This window comes from Zea mays, chromosome 1 (assembly GCF_902167145.1).
Source record: "Zea mays cultivar B73 chromosome 1, Zm-B73-REFERENCE-NAM-5.0, whole genome shotgun sequence".
NCBI classification, from domain to species: Eukaryota; Viridiplantae; Streptophyta; class Magnoliopsida; order Poales; family Poaceae; genus Zea; species Zea mays.
This window is the reverse complement of record NC_050096.1, coordinates 239,730,371-239,749,918: the sequence shown is the minus strand read 5'-3', so window position 1 is coordinate 239,749,918 and position 19,548 is coordinate 239,730,371. Positions and strand designations below refer to the sequence as shown.

The following is a 19,548-nucleotide window of genomic DNA, read 5'->3' as shown; positions in this document are numbered from 1 at the left end:
GAACATTGGTTAGACCTATCACGTGTTCTCCCTTTAGAAGCTTGTGGAGGTTCTTCATCCCCACATGTGCTAAGCGGCGATGCCACAACCAGCCCATGCAAGTCTTAGCCATTAAGCATGCATCTAGACCGGCCTCTTCTTTTGCAAAATCAACCAAATAAAGTTTGCCGTCTAGTACACCCTTAAAAGCTAGTGAACCATCACATCTTCTAAAGACAGACACATCTACATTTGTAAATAAATAGTTATATCCCATATTACATAATTGACTAACAGATAGTAAATTATATCCAAGAGACTCAACTAAAAACACATTAGAGATAGAGTGCTCATTGGATATTGCAATCTTGCCTAAACCTTTCACCTTGCCTTGGTTCCCATCACCGAATATGATTTAATCTTGGGAATCCTCATTCTTGACGTAGGAGGTGAACATCTTCTTCTCCCCCGTCATATGGTTTGTGCATCCGCTGTCGATAATCCAGCTTGAACCCCCGGATGCATAAACCTGCAAGGCAAATTTAGGCTTGGGTCTTAGGTACCCAACTCTTGTTGGGTCCTACAAGGTTAGTCACAATTTTCTTAGGGACCCAAATGCAAGTTTTATCGCCCTTGCATTTTGCCCCTAATTTCCTAGCAACTATCTTCCTATCCTTTCTACAAATAGCAAAGGAAGCATTCAAAGCATGATAAATTGTAGAGGGACCATTCATAACTTTCCTAGGAGCATGAACAAAATTCTTTCTAGGCACATGATGAATATTTTTTCTAGGCATATCTCTATAATGCATATAGGAAGAACTAGAAGCATACATAGCATAAGAATCATAGGCATGTGAATCAAAAGCATTACAACTCCTATGAGACTGTCTTCTATTATTGTACATAAAAGCATGGTTCTTTTTAGTACTACTTGCCATAGGGGCCTTCCCTTTCTCCTTGGCGGAGATGGGAGCCTTATGACTTGTTAAGTTCTTGGCTTCCCTCTTGAAGCCAAGCCCATCCTTAATTGAGGGGTGTCTACCAATCGTGTAGGCATCCCTAACAAATTTTAGTTTATCAAAATCGCTTTTGCTAGCCTTAAGTTGGGCATTAAGACTAGCCATTTCATCATTTAACTTTGCAATAGAAGCTATGTGTTCACTACAAGCATCAATACCAAAATCTTTACATCTATTGCAAATACCAACATTTTCTACACAAGTTGTTGATTTCCTAGCTATTTCTAACTTAGCATTCAAATCATCATTAATGCTCCTTAAGCTAGAAATTGTCTCATGGCAAGAAGATAATTCACAAGAAAGCATTTCATTTCTTTTAACTTCTAAAGCATGAGATTTTTGTGCTTCTACAAATTTGTCATGTTCTTCATACAACAAATCTTCTTGTTTTTCTAGAAGCCTATTCTTATCATTCAAGGCATCAATTAATTCATTAATTTTATCTACCTTGGTTCTATCTAGGCCCTTAAATAGACATGAATAATCTATTTCATCATCATCACTAGATTCATCCTCACTTGAAGAAGCATAAGTAGAGTCTCGAGTACATACCTTCTTCTCCCTTGCCATAAGGCATGTGTGACGCTCGTTGGGGAAGAGGGATGACTTGTTGAAGGCGGTGGCGGCGAGTCCTTCATTGTCGGAGTCGGACGAGGAGCAATCCGAATCCCACTCCTTGCCAAGATGTGCCTCGCCCTTTGCCTTCTTATAGTTCTTCCTTTTCTCCCTCTTGTTCCCTTGATCCTGATCACTATCATTGTCGGGACAGTTAGCAATAAAATGACCAAGCTTACCGCATTTGAAGCATGAGCGCTTCCTCTTGGCTTTGGTCTTGCTTGGCTGTCCCTTGCGACCCTTAAGTGCCGTCTTGAATCTTTTGATGATGAGGGCCATCTCTTCATCATTAAGTCCGACTGCCTCAATTTGTGCCACCTTTCTAGGTAGCGCCTCCTTGCTTCTTGTTGCCTTGAGAGCAAGGGGTTGCGGCTCGTTGATAGGACCATTCAAGGCGTCGTCCACGTACCTCGCCTCCTTGATCATCATTCGCCCGCTAACGAATTTTCCAAGGACTTCTTCGGGCGACATTTTGGTGTACCTGGGATTCTCACGAATATTATTCACCAAATGAGGATCAAGAACGGTAAAGGACCTTAGCAACAGTCGGACGACGTCGTGGTCCGTCCATCGCGTGCTTCCGTAGCTCCTTATTTTGTTGATAAGGGTCTTGAGCCGGTTGTAGGTTTGAGTTGGCTCCTCGCCCCTTATCATCGCGAACCGTCCAAGCTCGCCCTCCACCAACTCCATTTTGGTGAGCAAGGTGACGTCGTTCCCCTCGTGAGAAATCTTAAGGGTGTCCCATATTTGCTTGGCGTTATCCAAGCCGCTCACTTTGTGGTATTCATCCCTGCACAAAGAAGCTAGAAGAACAGTAGTAGCTTGTGCATTCTTATGTATTTGCTCATTAATGAACACAGGACTATCCGTACTATCAAAGTGCATTCCACTCTCTACAATCTCCCATATACTAGGATGGAGAGAGAATAGGTGACTACGCATTTTATGGCTCCAAAATCCGTAGTCCTCTCCATCAAAGTGTGGAGGCTTGCCGAGTGGAATGGAGAGCAAATGTGAATTTGAACTTTGCGGAATACGAGAGTAGTCAAAAGAAAAGTTCGAATTAACCGGTTTCCTTCTCTCGTAGTCGTTGTGGTCGTCGTCCTTTTGGGAAGAAGTAGACTCATCGCTGTCGTCGTAGTAGACGATCTCCTTGATGCGCCTCGTCTTCTTCTTCTTCCCTTCTTTCCGTCTATGGCCCGAGCCGGAGTCGGTAGGCTTGTCGTCCTTCGGCTCGTTGACGAAGGATTCCTTCTCTTTGTCGTTGATCACGATACCCTTCCCCTTAGGATCCATCTCTTCGGGCGGTTAGTCCCTTTGTGAAGAGAACGGCTCTGATACCAATTGAGAGCACCTAGAGGGGGGGTGAATAGGTGATCCTGTGAAACTTGAAAACTTAAGCCACAAAACTTGGTTAATCGTTAGCACAATAATTGCCAAGTGGCTAGAGAGGAATCCTCAACAAAACACAAAAAACCAACAAGGATCAATCACAGAGATGGCATGTGGGTTATCCCGTGGTTCGGCCAAGACCAACGCTTGCCTACTCCACGTTGTGGCGTCCCAACGGACGAGGGTTGCAATCAACCCCTCTCAAGCGGTCCAAAGACCCACTTGAGTACCACGGTGTTTTGCTTGCTTTTTCTCAATCCCGTTTGCGAGGAATCTCCACAACTTGGAGCCTCTCGCCCTTACACTTGAAATTCACAAAGAACACGGAGCAAGGGAGGGATTAGCAACGCACATAAGACACAAGAATCAGAGTGTCAACACGCACACAAGTCGCAACAAGAGCTCGCAACACAACTCAGTGAGTTCACAACTCCACTAGAGCTCTATATGCTATCACAATGAAAAGAATGTGCGAAATCGATGTCTTGGTGCCTAGGAATGTTGTAGGAATGCTTGGTTGCCTCCTCCATGCGCCTAGGGGTCCCTTTTATAGCCCCAAGGCAGCTAGGAGCCGTTGAGAGCAGTCTAGGAAGGCTGATCTTGCCTTCTGTCGACTGGCGCACCGGACAGTCCGGTGCACACCGGACACTGTCCGGTGCCCGATTTCCTTCCATAAATGGCACAGTCGACCGTTGGCAGACTGAGAGCCGTTGGCGCACCGGACATGTCCGGTGCACACCGGACAGACTGGTGCCCCCTTCTAGCCGTTGGCTCGGCCACGTGTCCCGCGCAGATCTCGCGGCCGACCGTTGGCCCTGCCGACCGTTGGCTCACCGGACAGTCCGGTGCACACCGGACAGTCCGGTGAATTATAGCCGTACAACGTCGTCGAAGTCCCGAGAGCAGCCTTTTCCCTCGAGCCAGCCTGGCGCACCGGACACTGTTCGGTGCACCACCGGACAGTCCGGTGCACCCAGACTGAGCAGACTTTGGCTGCTCGAGCTATCTCTTCTCCAACTCGATTTTTTCTGTTTCCAGCACTTAGACACAATACATTAGTCCATAAAACAATGTACTAAGTCTGAGAAACATACCTTTATCCTTGATTTGTACTTTGTCCACCTTTTTACAATTAGGCACTTGTGTTGGACACTAAATCACCAAAATACTTAGAAATGGCCCAAGGGCACATTTCCCTTTCAGAAAGGAGAACCCGCGGGCGGTTTATTTCTCTTCTTTGCCGAGTGCCCGTGATCTGGCACTCGGCAAAGATTTTTTTTAAAATTTTAAAATATTCTTTGCCGAGTGCCAGATCGCTGACACTCGGCAAAGTCTCCTTTGCCGAGTGTCCCCTAGGCGGCACTCGGCAAATATACTTTTACAATTCTTTGCCGAGTGTCAACGAGCTGGCACTCGGCAAAGGCTGCTTTGCCGAGTGTCATTTCTTGACACTCGGCAAAGTACATTTTTATTTTTTTTTATTTTCCCAACCAAAATTTTTGTGGTATGTTCCTATACTATATAGACCTACATGTACCATTTTGAGACAATTAGAAAATTGTTTTCTATAGCTAGTAGATTTAGTTCGTTTATTTGAATTTCTTCGAAAAAATCACATTTGAACTGCAGGTCACTCGAAACTTGGAAAACCGTGCATGCAAAAATGATATTCATGCTAGTTAGCACAAGTTACGACCGATTTCAGGAGCGGACCGGAAACTTCGAGCACCATGCTCACTCAACATGGCCGTGAACTTACCATACAGCTGTTTAAAAATTTTATAAAACACAAACAAACTTAGAAAATCATGAAACTTGTCCACGTGTCATGATATCATATGTAGAGTCTGTGATAAAAAATTTAGAATGTTTGGAGAAAGTTATGAGACATTATGTGTAGAAACCTAAGAGAACTACACATGAAATCATAGAGTTTCAATGTGGATCTCTTAGGTTTGTACACATAGTGCGTTACAACTTTCTCGAAACTTTTTTAAATTTTTATCACAGCCTTTACATATGATATCATGACACATGGACAGGTTTCATGATTTTCTGACTTTGTTTGTGTTTTATACAATTTTTAAACACCTGGATGGCAAGTTCACGGTCATGTTGAGTGAGCATGGTGCTCGAAGTTTCCGGCCCGCTCCTGAAATCGGTCGTAACTTGTGCTAAGTAGCATGGATATCATTTTTGCATGCACGGTTTTCCAAGTTTCGAGTGACCTGCAGTTCAAATCTGAATTTTCCGAAGAAATTCAAATAAACAAACTAAATCTACTAGCTATAGAAAACACTGTTATAATTGTCCCAAAATGGTACATGTAGGTCTACATAGTGTAGGAACATACCACAAAAAGTTTGGTGACCAAAATAAAAAAAATAAAAATATGCTTTGCCGAGTGTCTATAGAAGACACTCGGCAAAGACTGACGGCCGTCAGCTGTAGACGGCCGCTAACGGCCCTTTGCCGAGAGCCATCTTTGCCGAGTGTTTGACTCTCGGCAAAGCAGTCTTTGTCGAGTGCTTGGCTATGTCGAGTGTCCTGCACTCGGTAAATAAGCTTTTTACCGAGCGCAGGACTTTGCCGAGTGCGGCGCTCGGCAAAGTCTTCTTTGCCGAGTGCCTGATAAAAAGCACTCGGCAAAGCCGCCGGCACTCGGCAAAGGCCCGGATTCCGGTAGTGCATGGACCATGATTACCTCTTAAGTATATACATTCAACAATCTTCCACTTGCATTGGAGTTAATCATGTATGCAATTATTCCAATCCCTTGCGTGTGTGACCAATTAGGTTCATATGTAGATGACCATGATCAAAACCCGTTTTCAAGCCATCAGTAAATAGTGGTGCCTATCAGCATATATTGAACCTTGTGCACATATAAAAGATCATATTGGTTGAACCTTGATATACACATGTATTGATCTTTTTATGACACAATATATATCGAACTCAAGGTGAGATTTGTGCCACCATTGCAATATCTTAACATTTCACCCGATCTTGTAGTGGATTACAATTTGTGACTAACTCTTTAGTCACATTATGGTTGACTCTTTAATCATATCAGCATGGTCATGCACTTTCTTAATCCAAGAAAATCAAGGGGCTTAGAGATATCTCTCCTGTTATGTAACAGAGATAAATTCCACCTTGATCTGCTCACATTCCATCATATGTCTCATGGTACACCCGAAAGCTTCTTTTTATAATTACCCAGTTACAAAATATCATTTGATAGCCCCAAAATACATCAACACACATAGTGAGAAACAACGGCGACCTCGAGTCTAAAGATCTAGCTGGTATACCACTCGAGAACACTTGATGGCACATTTTTAACATAACCATTCTAGCAACGTTTCACAGTGGATCAATCTAACACCATAAACTTTATAATGTGTTCCACATTATTGATTTGATATCTCTATATCAATGATCCATGAACATGATCATCAACCAATACATGTGTTAGTCTATAAAATCGCTATTGTCCCACGTAATGACATAAGACTAGGGACATTTTGAATAGCAATATGAAACATTTCACAAACACGCCATGTACTCGTCAATCAACGTAATAATGATGATTCAAGGGACTAAATAACAGTTTACCCAACACTCATAGACATAAGTCATTTATACAATTATCTTGCACTTACATTAAATTCAATCATATATGTATCTAATATTGATTCCACCATATGCTCAACATCTTCGCTTAATTTGGGTCCCTCTTCTCTTCAGAATTAAGGAAAGCCTTAACTAATTAATGGCCTTAATTTGGGTCTCCCTACTCTTCAGACGACATAGATTCAATCATATAAGGACTCTCAGGGACTCTCTGTTTAACTTAACCGATACATTTTGCAGAGTGCAGAATGAGATTACGGCACACGTGCATGCAACCTACACTAGTTCAAATGACTTTTCACTTGTCTAGTTAGACTATCTCTCGAAGTTTACCCATCTCCATCGCCATATTCAAACTCCACTCTGCAAACGGTGCATGCAAAATAGTGTTTTGAGTGATTATATCACTACAGGAAACTGGTTAAAGAACGTGGGTGACAAACCGTTGAACTTAATGTAATAAGCCGACGAACTTACAGTAAGAACGTGGATTTACCGACGAATATAGCCGACGATGATTTTTGGACGAACTTAGAGAAGTAAGTTCGACGGCCCCGACGAACTTAACATTAAGAACGTGGGTACTGTCGAACTTAACATTAAGAACGTGCGTTTTTAAGTTCGACGGGGCCGTCAAAATTGTTCTCATAAGTTTGACGGTACCCACGTTCTTATTGTTAAGTTCGACGGTGCAACGTGGCCGTCGAACTTATGTGGCCTGCGTGGGTCTGCGTGGGCTGCACATTAAGTTCGACGGTACCCACGTTCTTAACATTAAGAACGTGGGTACCTATGTTCTTATCCCTTTTCCAGAAAAAAATAAAAATTACAGAAATGAAAAATTAGACAAACATAAAATCACATGCAACACAGAATATCACATACAATACAGATTTCAAACACATGGATATATGTTCATATCACAATTTCACACAAGTCCAAATACATAAGTTCACAAATTCACATAAGTTCACATCCACAGTTCACATTTTTAGTTCACAAGTTCAAACACACAAGTTTGAACATTAGCTCCATCGCTCTCGATCAGGACATCAGATTGTTGTTCGTAGCTGCACCACTAGAATTGAGACATCTGTCCGCAAAGTCATCGTGAGGGGGAGGAGTCACTTGATGAGAGCCATAATCCTATAAAATAAACCAAAATTCTCATAAATATACAACTGGCATTAAATCACATGTACACAAAGATATAGGAAAGCATGATAAACACAAAATGTGGCTTTCAAGAAGATCACAAAATGCTGGCATTAAATCACATGTACACAAAGATATAGGAAAGCATGATAAACACAAAATGTGGCTTCCAAGAAGATCACAAAATGACATGTACACCAAGATATAGGAAAGCATGATAAACATCTATCCTAGCCTAAAGTGCTGGCATCACAAGAAACAAGCAGCAGTGGAGTAGTCCCAAAAAAAGAAGGCCAATTTGTTGCAGCATGAACAAGTAGCAAGCAGCATGAATCATGAACGTACCGCTGGTGATGGAAGTGGTTGTGTTGGCCATGGGGGGCGTCCCCAAGGCCTCATTGGATGTGTAGGATATCCCCATGGTGGTGGCGGCCAATATGCCATACCTGGTTGTGGGGGAGGAAGAATATGTCCTCTAACAGACAGCAAAGCAGGTCGGCAACTTGGGTTGTTGTAGGCTGACATGATCCCAACCAAATTCAGTTGGCATTGGAACGTGTAGGATTAGAGTGGTTGATAGACACAGAAGAAAGACAGAGCTAAAAAGCACTCGCGCCACCATAGTATGTATGTTCATATCACAAGACTTCATTAATCAAGACAAGAACTAACCAAATCTAGTTACCCACACAAAAGAGACTCCAAGCAATCATTTTAATATTTGCTGATTTTTGGACAGCAGGACAACAACTACTTGTTTAGCTCATAACTCATAAGATATGCATCCAAAAATAGTAAACTAGAACTTTCTAGAAAGCTTATAAAGTCTTCTACAATTTTGTATTATCATAATAACAAGATTCGACCTTTAGAAAGATCAAACAGTGCTAAACGTAAATTCTGTCTAGATTTGGACAGAATTCGACTACTCACTTCAAAAATCTATAACTGGAGTCTTAGGCATCCAAATCAAGTGATCATAGACTTTTTAGAAAGCTAATAAAATTGTCTACAACTCATTTATAATAATGTCAAGGTGATTCAATGTGTATCAAAGTCAGTTAATACAAACAAATATTATTGTCCAGACTTTTGACAGATTCAAACATCACATTTCAAACAGTCATAACTTGACTTCTAGACCACCAAAAAGTGTGCTCCAAAATTTGTTGGAAATCTTAAGAAAAGTACTACAATTCTCCTATAACTACTAAGAGCGGATGCTAAGTTTAACTTGGGCAAACAAGGTTATTTTCGAAATCAGTACAGAATCTGGGCAGATTCTGAGATTGGACTTTGAAAAATCATAACTTTTAAACTACTAGACCGATGGTCATGAAATTTTAGCACAAGCAAGATAAAGGAGTTAGCTATGACTTTTCTATATAACACTTTTACAGAAAACATGATTTACTTCACTGCATAATTAAAATTGAACATGCAGGTCTAGACATCACCACCTATCAGGTTCCTAATGCTTCAAAATGTTCCTAATGCTTAAAGAAACCCACCTATCAGGTCTAGACAGCACCAGCTATGTGTTTGGAGCGAACAATGATTAAAGAGGAATTACACCAACTAGACACAAATATCGATGGCAACAAAAGATCAATTACCAAGGATGTGTAGAAAAAATACAGAAAGAAGAGACAACATACCATCATGTTAGACAAATGGGAAAGAGTATGTGCTTGGTTGTTTCCTTGTGGGTCCTCTATTGTGCTAGGTTGTGGAGTGTTCATGTTTGAATAAGCATGACTTGAAACTGATGGCACGTCATATTTAAGTACAAAAGGATCAAGTACGTCCTGACTGAGCTCATTAGCCTGTGAAACAGAAGGTGCATCGACTTCTCCATGTTAGTTCCTAGCATGGCCTCAAGATTTTCTTCTGCTGGTGAAGTTATTGCACCACTTTCATAGTAATCTTGATTCCTGCAACAGACAATTCCACGATGTCAACATTCCCGGCACAAAGGGGCAAGGAAAGTGCCACAAAAAAGTAAAATGCTTCACCTGGCATCTATTGGATCTACTGTTGCAGAATCCTCTCAAACAAGGAATTCCACATTGCTATCAGTGGTCTTTTGTGGGAGTAGCCTAGAAAATGCACCAGATCCAAAACTGCCAAAGCTCAAACTAACACATTCTGTATTGGTAACTTGCAAATGACCAGGAATTAACACTACAGGGTTATCTTCAGCAGTCTTTTTTGCAGCTAACTCATCATTATGTAGGCTTAAGCTCTGGAAATTTTCTGTCGCTGCTGATACGTCAACACTGGAATCCTCGACTGCAGATAAACAACAGTTACCAAAGGAATCAGATCATTGTGGACCATGCAGAGGGACTGAGACACAGAAATAAATCTTGTTAGTGGGTGCAAATATCAAGATTTTTGCTCTGTATGCAATGACTTGAGAAAGTGTTCAGGTTGATCAAAAGTAGTTATATATATGGGCATATCGCTAGCTTTCAGGTCATTCAGAAAATAAGCAGAAACTGGATTGTTTAAAATTTAAAAAATGGGTCTTGGTACCCAAAGAATTACACAATCCTTAAATGTTTACACTTCAAGGATACATCCGGAATTATACTTCATCATGCAGCTAGACGACCAGAAAAAAATACAAGAAACAAAAATCAAGGTCAGGAACCAAAATAGAGAGGGGGCAATAAAATATAACATAACAAAAGAAGTACATTTCTATACCCAATACAATCTCTACTACTACTTAAGGTAGGAGGGTAAGTTTATTCCTTCTACAGACAATAACATAATTCCGAGTTAGCATTTTTGCTACACTGAGAAATGCAGACATGGTTTAGTCATTAAATGAAATATTGGGTGTATTAAACCAACCTTCCCGAATAAAAAGGTCTCTGAACAGTCTCTTCAGGTACTGATAGTCCGGTGCATCTTCGAAACGCAGTGAGCGACAATAATGGAAGTAAGAAGCAAATTCGGTAGGATATCCATGGCAGAGAGCCTACAGTTGGGGAAACACAATAAGAACAGATACACCAAAGAAGGAAGGCAACACAGTTAGTAGAGAACAATGTGTGACCTCAGTTGAAGTAGCAATTTTCCTTTCGTTGATCTTTTCATACTTTTGTTTTTTGTTCCCAGCTTTTAGGCCCTACCATAGAAGGCTGACAGTAGGCAAATCATGTATTAACCTAGACATATCAGAAAATGAGAGGTGAAACGGCGAATCATGTTACAGTAAACATGAACACGACTATGTGGGTTATCAATAGTAGAAGATACAATGTTTCCCTACTGGAATGAATCAGAAAATTCCAACAGCATCATGCATCCGTAGAAAAAGAAACACAAGTGGGCTACATACAAAGAAGATAAGGCAGAAACAATAGCGAGGGCATATCCCTAGCACATCTGCATATGGCATTCTAAAAAGAGTGAATCCATCCACGACAGCCGTGAGTCCAACCATTTCACATCTGTCAAGAACTTCATAGGACGCAAGTGGCGGCGAAGCGCTTTATCAAGGGAGGGAGGGCACACTAATCCAGCAAAAATCTCGCGCCCTCTATACAAAACATATAAACGCCTCCTCGACGAAATAAGACTGCACTGGATGGCCGTATACCTACCGGTGTCCGTCCGTCTAGACCAAATTGATGGTCGTATACCTACAGGAGAACAAGAACAGGCTCCCTATATGTACACGGATTATCTTGGGGGGGCGGGGGGGACTAGATTCCTTGGTGAACATACAGAGCAGTGCGTCGAACTAGTACTGAAATCTGAAACTGCACTGGGGGACTCACCTTGCTACGGCGCGGCGACGGACGGCGGAGACGAGATTGCGGGAGTGGAGGGGAGGGAAGGGGGAAAGATGCGGCGATGCGGGGACGATGAGGAGAAGAGGCTCCTCTTTTATACCATACCAGGCGATGCGGGGACGATGCGGGAGTGGAGGCGCGGGGCGCGCGAGCTGGCGGCCGGCGGCGTTTGCGAGCTGGTGGGAAGCGGGAAAAGAGAGGAAGAGAGACGTGCGGGGTTAGGGATTTAGGTTTTTGGGTTAAGTTCGACGGTGTCCACGTGGCCCACGTATTTGATTTAAGAACGTAGGTACCCACATTCCTAATAGGTTAAGTTCGACGGTTTTGGCTAAGGCCCACGGACTTAATTTAAGAACGTGGGTACCCACATTCTTAAAAACCTCATGAACTTAACTAATGTAAGAACGTCGGTACCCACGTTCTTAACAAAAACCCACGAACATTTATCAGTTTCTTGTAGTGTATGAGTGAACTGCTGGACACGGTCTTACATATGCAATAGGTTTTCATGATGTATCAAACTGAAACACACGACAAAATTTTTTGCTATAGAAAGATATCATTTGTGTGCACCATAAAAGTTGAAAAAAATCACGAGCAAGGAAATTTTTAATGTGTGTCCTCTCGTGTTGCATGCATCTACTACAGATTCACCACAAACATCACCTTGGAGGACTATCCAAATTATTCTTACTTGTTAATAGACCATTATAGTGTCCATAGCATCTTTTGACGGTACAAAGTATTAGGGGAACATCTCTATCCGTCCATAAACATCATCCATCCAAATATGCAAGTGTTAGAAGCACATACCCTGTTTATGACATTCATATGACAACCGATTATTCTCTTGTAGTACATACTTTTAAACAAAATGAATAATGTTCAGTCTGGTCGTTGCAGCAACCTCACGAATTTCAGAGTTGGAGGATTGGTATCTGACAACATTGCTAATTTGACTGCAATTTTGAGCATGTTGGTTTGCAAGTTAGAAAAAATAGATCGCTAAAATTGAAGCAATAATCGTTGTTGCAGTTGGCTTGTCAGGAACATTCGGACTGGATTCCAGATCTGAGCCTCCTCCTGGCCACCTTTTATCCAACATATCATTTACATAAAAAAACGCCACCAACTAAATCAAAGTAAAAAATGCAAGTTTTATTAGGCATGGTTGCTTACCACATGCATGTGCCTTTGTAGGATTCAGGTCTTCGGTTGCCGCTAAGGAGGGTCGAGACGACGTTGGTCGCGTCGCGCCACCAATGCACTCCCGCGAGCTCATGGAGGATCTGGTCCAGACGTAGGCAGTTGAGCCAGAGAGTGGGAGGCTCCGCTAACGTGGGCCTCGCGACGGAGCGAAGACCATGCGAGTCAGTTCTGTTTCGGGAGGTCGCCGGAGAGAGGAAGGTGTAGCCGTGTAGGCGGTGGGCGGCGGACGCTGTATAGGTTTGTGTCCAACGCCAGTGCACTGTTGCGCATTGGCTTGGCACCTAGGGCTAGATAGAAAACCCGTTACCCTAATCCCGAACCCGAAAACCCGAATCTAAACCCGAAAAGCCAAAAAAAAAAACTATTTGGATAGAGCCTCCCGGTACCCGAATTTTTACAGCGAACTTCGGGTTTAACAGTGCGGTACCCGAACCTAATAACCCAAGCGGAACTGCGGTCTTCGGAAGGGGCGGCCCGCGGCCTCATGGTGTCGGCCGTCGGGTGCGCTCACGGGCTCACGCGTCAGTCACCGGCCAGCGACCTAGCGTGTCAGTGTCAGTCGAACGACCAACGGGCCAAGGCTCCAAGCCTCCAACGCTCCATCTCCAGCCCAAGTCAACATCTCTAGTTCTCTTCACATCCAACCCTAGCGGCAGGCCGGCAGCCGCCGCCGCCGAGCCACGAGCGCTAACTCTCGTCGAGCACCGGTGACCGGTACGTGGTCCGCCGCCGCGCCGCAATGTCCGCCTCCAATATCAACAGTCTGCGTCCACCTCCGTCGACGCCGAGCACTAGTGAGCACTTGTGACCGTGAGTGGCTAACTGGCTGATTTGTGCCAGCAGTCTGCGTACACCTCCGCAATGCCTTGAGCCTTGATGGCTGATGCCTTGCTGTTTGCTTGATGCTTTGATGCGGACCTGGCCTTGCTGACTTGCTGTTCAGCCGTTAGGCTGGCGCCTGCAGACTGCAGTACTGCACAAGTGCTACAGTTCACCGTGCTGGGCGAGTGGGCTGCGGCCTGCACTGCATACGCCCGACTGCCAGTGCTTGAAAATATTGGGTAGTTATTAGTATCTAAACCGAACACGAGTTTGTCAGGTATCCGGAATCTCGGGTCGTCGAAAATTCGAGTCAAGTTCGGATTCCACCGTTCAATACTCGAAACTTTTAAAAATCGAACAATCCGATCTGAATTTTTGGGTATATCCGAATGCTCAGTCTTGTTGGCAGCCGTGATTGTGTGGGAGGAGAGGGACCACATGTTATATTAGAAAGAAGTGATAGGGCCTTTTGCAAATAGTTGACCGTGGAATCGTTGAACTACGAAAATTGCGTTGCTATAAAAGAGGGAGGGACCGCGACTTAGATTAGAAAGAAGTGGTGGGACTTTTTATGGATTGTTGATTGTGGTATCACCATAAAAACTGATGCTTCTATATATACTAGATAAGTGCCCGTGTGTTGCAACGAGAACATATAAAATCATGATAATTTATATACAAAATGTGTCTTATATTGTTATAAAAAATGTTTCATAATCTATTCGTGATTCTGGTCATACATAAATTTTGTTATTTTAATTTAGTTGTTTCACTACTACATTGCAGTCATCAGTATCATGTAACTTCGATATATGTCATGATTTGCATGGTCTCATCATTGGAGAGCACGTGTGCTGGTAAAAGTTCCCTCGTACATCGTTAGTCATCTGGCACACACCACCATACACGTTTGCTTAAACAAAAAGGCAAGTGTATGTGTTTGCTAAGTGAATTAAAGGCAGACCGGTACAAAAGCTACCCCGACGATGGCGAGTGGTCATTACTGTCGGTCCTCCTCTGCGTCACCTCTGGCGCCAAGATGACGCCACAGTCCTTGATATAGTAGTCGTCGAACGCGCGAGACATGACGAGTACCGATGACTTTTGGCTGGGCTGCCAAACAAAGTGCATCTCGGGCTCATCAGCGAGGTAGTACACCTAGATGTTGCACCACCGCCTCTACATACATCTTGTTCGAGGACACTCACATAACGTCAGCAACGACCGTCGTCCCAGCGCACAAGAATTCATGGCCGGTCAGTAGCGACTTACGTGGCAGGTTGAGCTTCAGGGCGATGATGAGCTAGACGGCGTGACGGCGCCGTCGTCGGATGCGGTGTCCAGAACAACCCGGGAGTCGGCGGCGTTGGCGACGACCATGAGGTCCCCTGTTTGAAGATGGACAGTGCGGTGCAGCCGCTCTAGATCGCGTCCAAGCGGTGGCTGCGCCGGAGCTTGCCGAACATAGAGGCACATGCGGCCACATAGGACTGCTTCCAGAGGTCGAACTGGCAGTCGCCAAGCTTCTTCTCATCGACGATGAGCGACGCCAACACGAGCGCCTCCTGCCAGTGGTGTTTGTTCGGGGTTTCCAAGTAAGAAACATGGATTCATCTTTGGCGTTGGTTTATGAAAATGACTCACAAGTCCGATCCATGAAAAAAATATTACTGAGAATAAATGTCACACATATAAAAAAGGAATTTAAGTTGAAAACATTATTCAAACAAAAGAAGTTGCATGCAAGGCTCTTCTTTAAATACTACTCTCTCCATCCAAAAATATAATTCAGGAATCTCATTGATAATTATCTACTACTACACATTGTGCAAGGGTAGCAGGTGGGCTTTGGGAGAGATGTAGTAGATATTTTTACTGTAACAGATATTGACATAAACACACATGTGGTGTAGTGGTAGCTAAGAGCATATTTGCTTGAGGGGTCACGAGTTCGAATTCTATTGGGACCACATTTGTGTTTTTTAATTTAATTTTAGCTAGACGTGAGATGCACGTGGGAATGAGAATGAGCTTTGCGGGGAGGGGGAATGAGAAAGACAGTGCAGAGAGAGGGGAATGAGAATGGCAGAATACGAAATTGCAGCCGAGAATGGGAATAGACTCTGTGGGGAGAGGGGAATGGGAATGACAGAACACGGAATGGCAGCCGAGAATGGGAATAGACTCTGCGGGGAGAGGGGAATGGGAATGACAGAACACGGAATGGTAGCCAAGAATGAGAATAGACTCTGTGGGGAGGAGGGAATGAGAATGGCAGAACACGGAATGACAGCCTACCCCTTACTGCCTTAATAAGTAGTAGAGATTTTTTTGTCCTGGTTGGAATTGGTAGATAACCAGGATAATCTTTAGCTGGGGCAGATTTCCTCTTGCTCTGTGTTTAGAAATTAGAATTATAATAAATTGATACTAAAAGTTTATATGGTTTCATTATATAGTAAATGAGAATATGATGTTGGTTTTTTAGTGTTTTTTTTTGTTGTTGCAAATTTGCTACACAGTTATAATTTATATGGGGATCATTTATCCCACCCCCTTTATTTGAAAAGTTCTTTCTCGTGTTTGCAACCACTTACTGATATTATTATTTTTTTGGTTTCTGTTAGGTGCTACAAAGGCAACCGTTAGTTCGAGGCCACTGCAAGGTAATATGGAGTTAGTGGCTACAGTGCCTGCTTAAGTTTCTTTGTCGTTCCAAGTTTAGTGACAAACTGACAATGGTGTAGCAACTGGCTTGTGCTGCGACAAGTATTTCATTTTTACCTACCTGTATGGTCTAGTCTTTGTTTGCACTGGTGGATTTGCAGAGATATTATCATTCAACAATGTTCTGTGGTCAGTGGCCATTGTCCTTATGCTCTGTGAATAATACTCCCTCCATTTCTTTTTAGTTGTCGCTGGATAGTTCAATTTTGCACTATTGAGCGACAACTAAAACGAAACGGAAGGAGTACTTGGATTACCGCCTGTGTATGGTACACAAGTATGCCTAGCAAGTACACAAGTATGCCTAGCAATATTGAATGAACCACCGTTAAAAACAACGAAAATAATACTCCGAAGACCATGTATCAGATTTTAGAACAATAATACTATGTGTTTCTATTTTCGACGTTGTATGTGCTTCTTTGAGCAGTAGACTCCGATAAAATTCAAATTTGACATATGTTTTGTCGTCTCAATACGTTGTTTCAATTTGATGGGCAAAATCCACCAGAGTTTCAAGCACACTTGGGACGAATCAGTGAACAGGTCACCTATCCCGGTCAGAGTCTGGGTACATGGATAAAAATGTTCAAACTTTCCAGTTTGGCAATAGATGAACAAAGTACTATATATGTCTACTGACCCGACCGCAACCTTATCATTTGCATTTCAACCCTATCAGCCTGGCAATACATGGTGTTTTGTTTTTTAAGGTGAAGGTACAGAAACAATGCATAGCAAGTACACAAGCAGGCCTAGCAATATTGAAGGAACCACTAAGAAACAACGAAAATGATACTCCAAAGACTATGCATTAGATTTTAGGACAATTGGTTGCTGGATCCAAAGGCCATACACCAGATTTTTAGGAAAGCACGTAGTTTAAGTATGGCGTTGAAAGCAAATAAATCTGGATAACTTAAATTGGTCAATCATGATATATTGCATTGGTGCCTAGTTTGAATGGTCAGCTTTACCAAAAAAAGTCTGCTGATATGGAGTAGTGCAACAGTACAAGTAACCCTGACCGCGGTAAGCAGCCAAGTTACCACTAAGAAACAACGAAAATGATACTCCAAAGACCATGCATTATATTTTAGGACAATTGGTTGTTGGATCCAAAGGCCATACACCAGATTTCCAGGAAAGCACGTAGTTTAAGTATGGCGTTGAAAGCAAATAAAACTGGATAACTTAAATTGTTCAATCATGATATATTGCATTGGTGCCTAGTTTTGAATGGTCAGCTTTACCAAAAAAAGTCTGCTGATATGGAGTAATGCAACAGTACAAGTAACCCTGACCGCGGTAAGCAGCCAAGTTACCAAGCAAATGAAATATATGTTGTTACATTGAAGGCGTACTGTAAGCTTGGGATTAGGGAGACCTTAAATCTGTACATAGCTTTAAAAGGATAAGTTAAACTGCTTCACCCATGTGTTACCGGCCATGCAAAAAAGGAAAAGAAGATGACAAGTCTTGTCATACCCCCAATGTCTCAAATACCACCAACCATAGTTACCATACTACTGCATTATTGCCTAAAATTGAATGGTCACTTTACAGAAGGCTAAGCTTGCTTGCATGAAGTAGTGTTATACAAGTAAATCCTGATCACAGAAGCACTAAATTTGCCAAGAAAATGAACAAATGCTCAGTTACATTGAGGGGGTAACTGTAAGCTTGAGGCTTGGAAGCCTTAAAATCTGTACATTGCTGAAACGACATATCCCAACTTCAAATGACAGTCTCTTTCACATTTCCCCTGATAACACATGGACTGTTGTAGCGCCTTCTAATGACGGGAAGATAGATGAGATCCCGTCGACGTCACATCAAGGAGGATGTGCAGTACTGCGTACCTAACAATCAAAATCCAGCTGGGAAATACAAACGTATGACGAAAGTGATGCAAATCTTAGTCCACAACGAGCAAATCGGGAAAACAATACAGTAACAAGACAAGAAAGGAAGAGTCAAGCCGTTCTTCTTGTAAGTGCTTGACTGCCCTGACTTGTAGCGCGAGTGGAAGTAGCAAGCGATCTGCATCACATCAGCACAAAAGCACACTCTAGTCTTAGCACAAAACACATCCAAGTCCTGAAAAAGGAAAACCTCGGCCAGGCTAGGGGAGGAACCAGGACGCACCGAGAAGTAGCACTTGGAGGACGGCACCCAGAGGTTGGAACTGCCGGTGTCGAAGATGACGGTGAACTTCTGCTGCGGCGAGCCGATGCCGATCTCCCCAAAGTATTGCGCGTTCATGTAGTTCTTGAGCGCGATGACGTCGGAGTCGTCGTCGCCGCCTGAGCCCAGGGCGTTGGCGCCGCGGAGGAGGAGGCGTTACCTCTCCTTGGGCCCTCCGACGGGCTGTTTCTTCAGCGTGACCCGCACCAGGCCCTCCGACGACGCGGGGAGGAGCGCCTGGAGCAGCTCCGCTGCCAGTTCCCATGGTCGCTGATCTGCGGCAGCCCAAGGTGAAGCGAAGGCCGGTTAGATCGAATAGATGCATCAGTGGGGAAAGCGCGGTACAACCAAGAAAAGGACTGTTTGTGGCTGACAATAGCGCTGCGATTACAGTTGCGAGCGGATTTTGCAACATTTGATGAAAGCCTGCCACAGACCGGATCGACCGAGGATCAAACCTCCCACGAAAAACCTCAAAACCCGGTGAGTCGATGCCCAACAGAATTGAAACCCCTTTTTTTCCCAAAAGAGAGAGAGAAGATAACACAAAACTACATGGAAATCGTAAGAATCAATCGGGGGAAAGCGGATTGCAACAAGCAGATGAGCCCACATCAGACACCGAACCAGCAATTCAAGTCGCGGTCAAGGCGGCGGTAAGTCCACAAGAAGAGAAGCCCGCCGCCGATGTCCACCCCGTCTGTACCACCGTCCTGCCCGCACCATCACCCCTGACCCCGACCCGGCCACCCCGTCGCCGCTGTCCCCACCACAACACACCCCGGAAGCCGAACGTCGGCTACGGGCGGATCTGGAGCCGAGGTGCAGGTTTTCCTCGGCTTCGCCATCGGCAGCGTCCTGCGTCCCTGTGGATCTCGAAGATTGACACGCCGACTGGCCCAACCGGGCGGTAGGGCGAGCTATAGGGCGGTTCGCCATGGTCGCGGCGGGGTTTGCGTCGTGCGGGCAGGCGGATGGGCGTAGGGCGTGCG

General features: G+C 43.7%; 1 protein-coding gene, 1 long non-coding RNA gene and 1 other non-coding gene across 4 annotated transcripts; 1 reads left to right on the top strand and 2 right to left on the bottom strand.

Moving 5' to 3' along the window:
* Positions 1-7,477: 7,477 nt before the first annotated feature.
* Positions 7,478-13,242, bottom strand: LOC103643488 (uncharacterized). Of its 2 annotated transcripts, none has more exons than XR_004855508.1 (7): positions 12,791-13,242; positions 12,306-12,702; positions 10,870-10,981; positions 10,665-10,791; positions 9,818-10,094; positions 9,461-9,736; positions 7,478-7,793 (listed from the first exon to the last, which is right to left on the bottom strand). It is a non-coding gene; the product is annotated as an uncharacterized lncRNA (long non-coding RNA). The 2 variants fall into 2 exon arrangements; XR_561044.4 differs by having other exon boundaries at positions 12,425-12,702; positions 12,791-13,226.
* Positions 11,404-11,841, top strand: LOC103643487 (uncharacterized). Its single transcript, XM_035964275.1, has one exon. It carries the CDS (start codon positions 11,404-11,406, stop codon positions 11,839-11,841), a length of 438 nt encoding a protein of 145 aa, XP_035820168.1.
* A 5,108-nt stretch (positions 13,243-18,350) lies between the features above and the next one.
* LOC103645370 (uncharacterized) lies at positions 18,351-18,723 on the bottom strand. Its single transcript, XR_002266836.3, has 2 exons — positions 18,518-18,723; positions 18,351-18,412 (listed from the first exon to the last, which is right to left on the bottom strand). It is a non-coding gene; the product is annotated as an uncharacterized protein (transcript).
* Between the last annotated feature and the right edge of the window lie 825 nt (positions 18,724-19,548).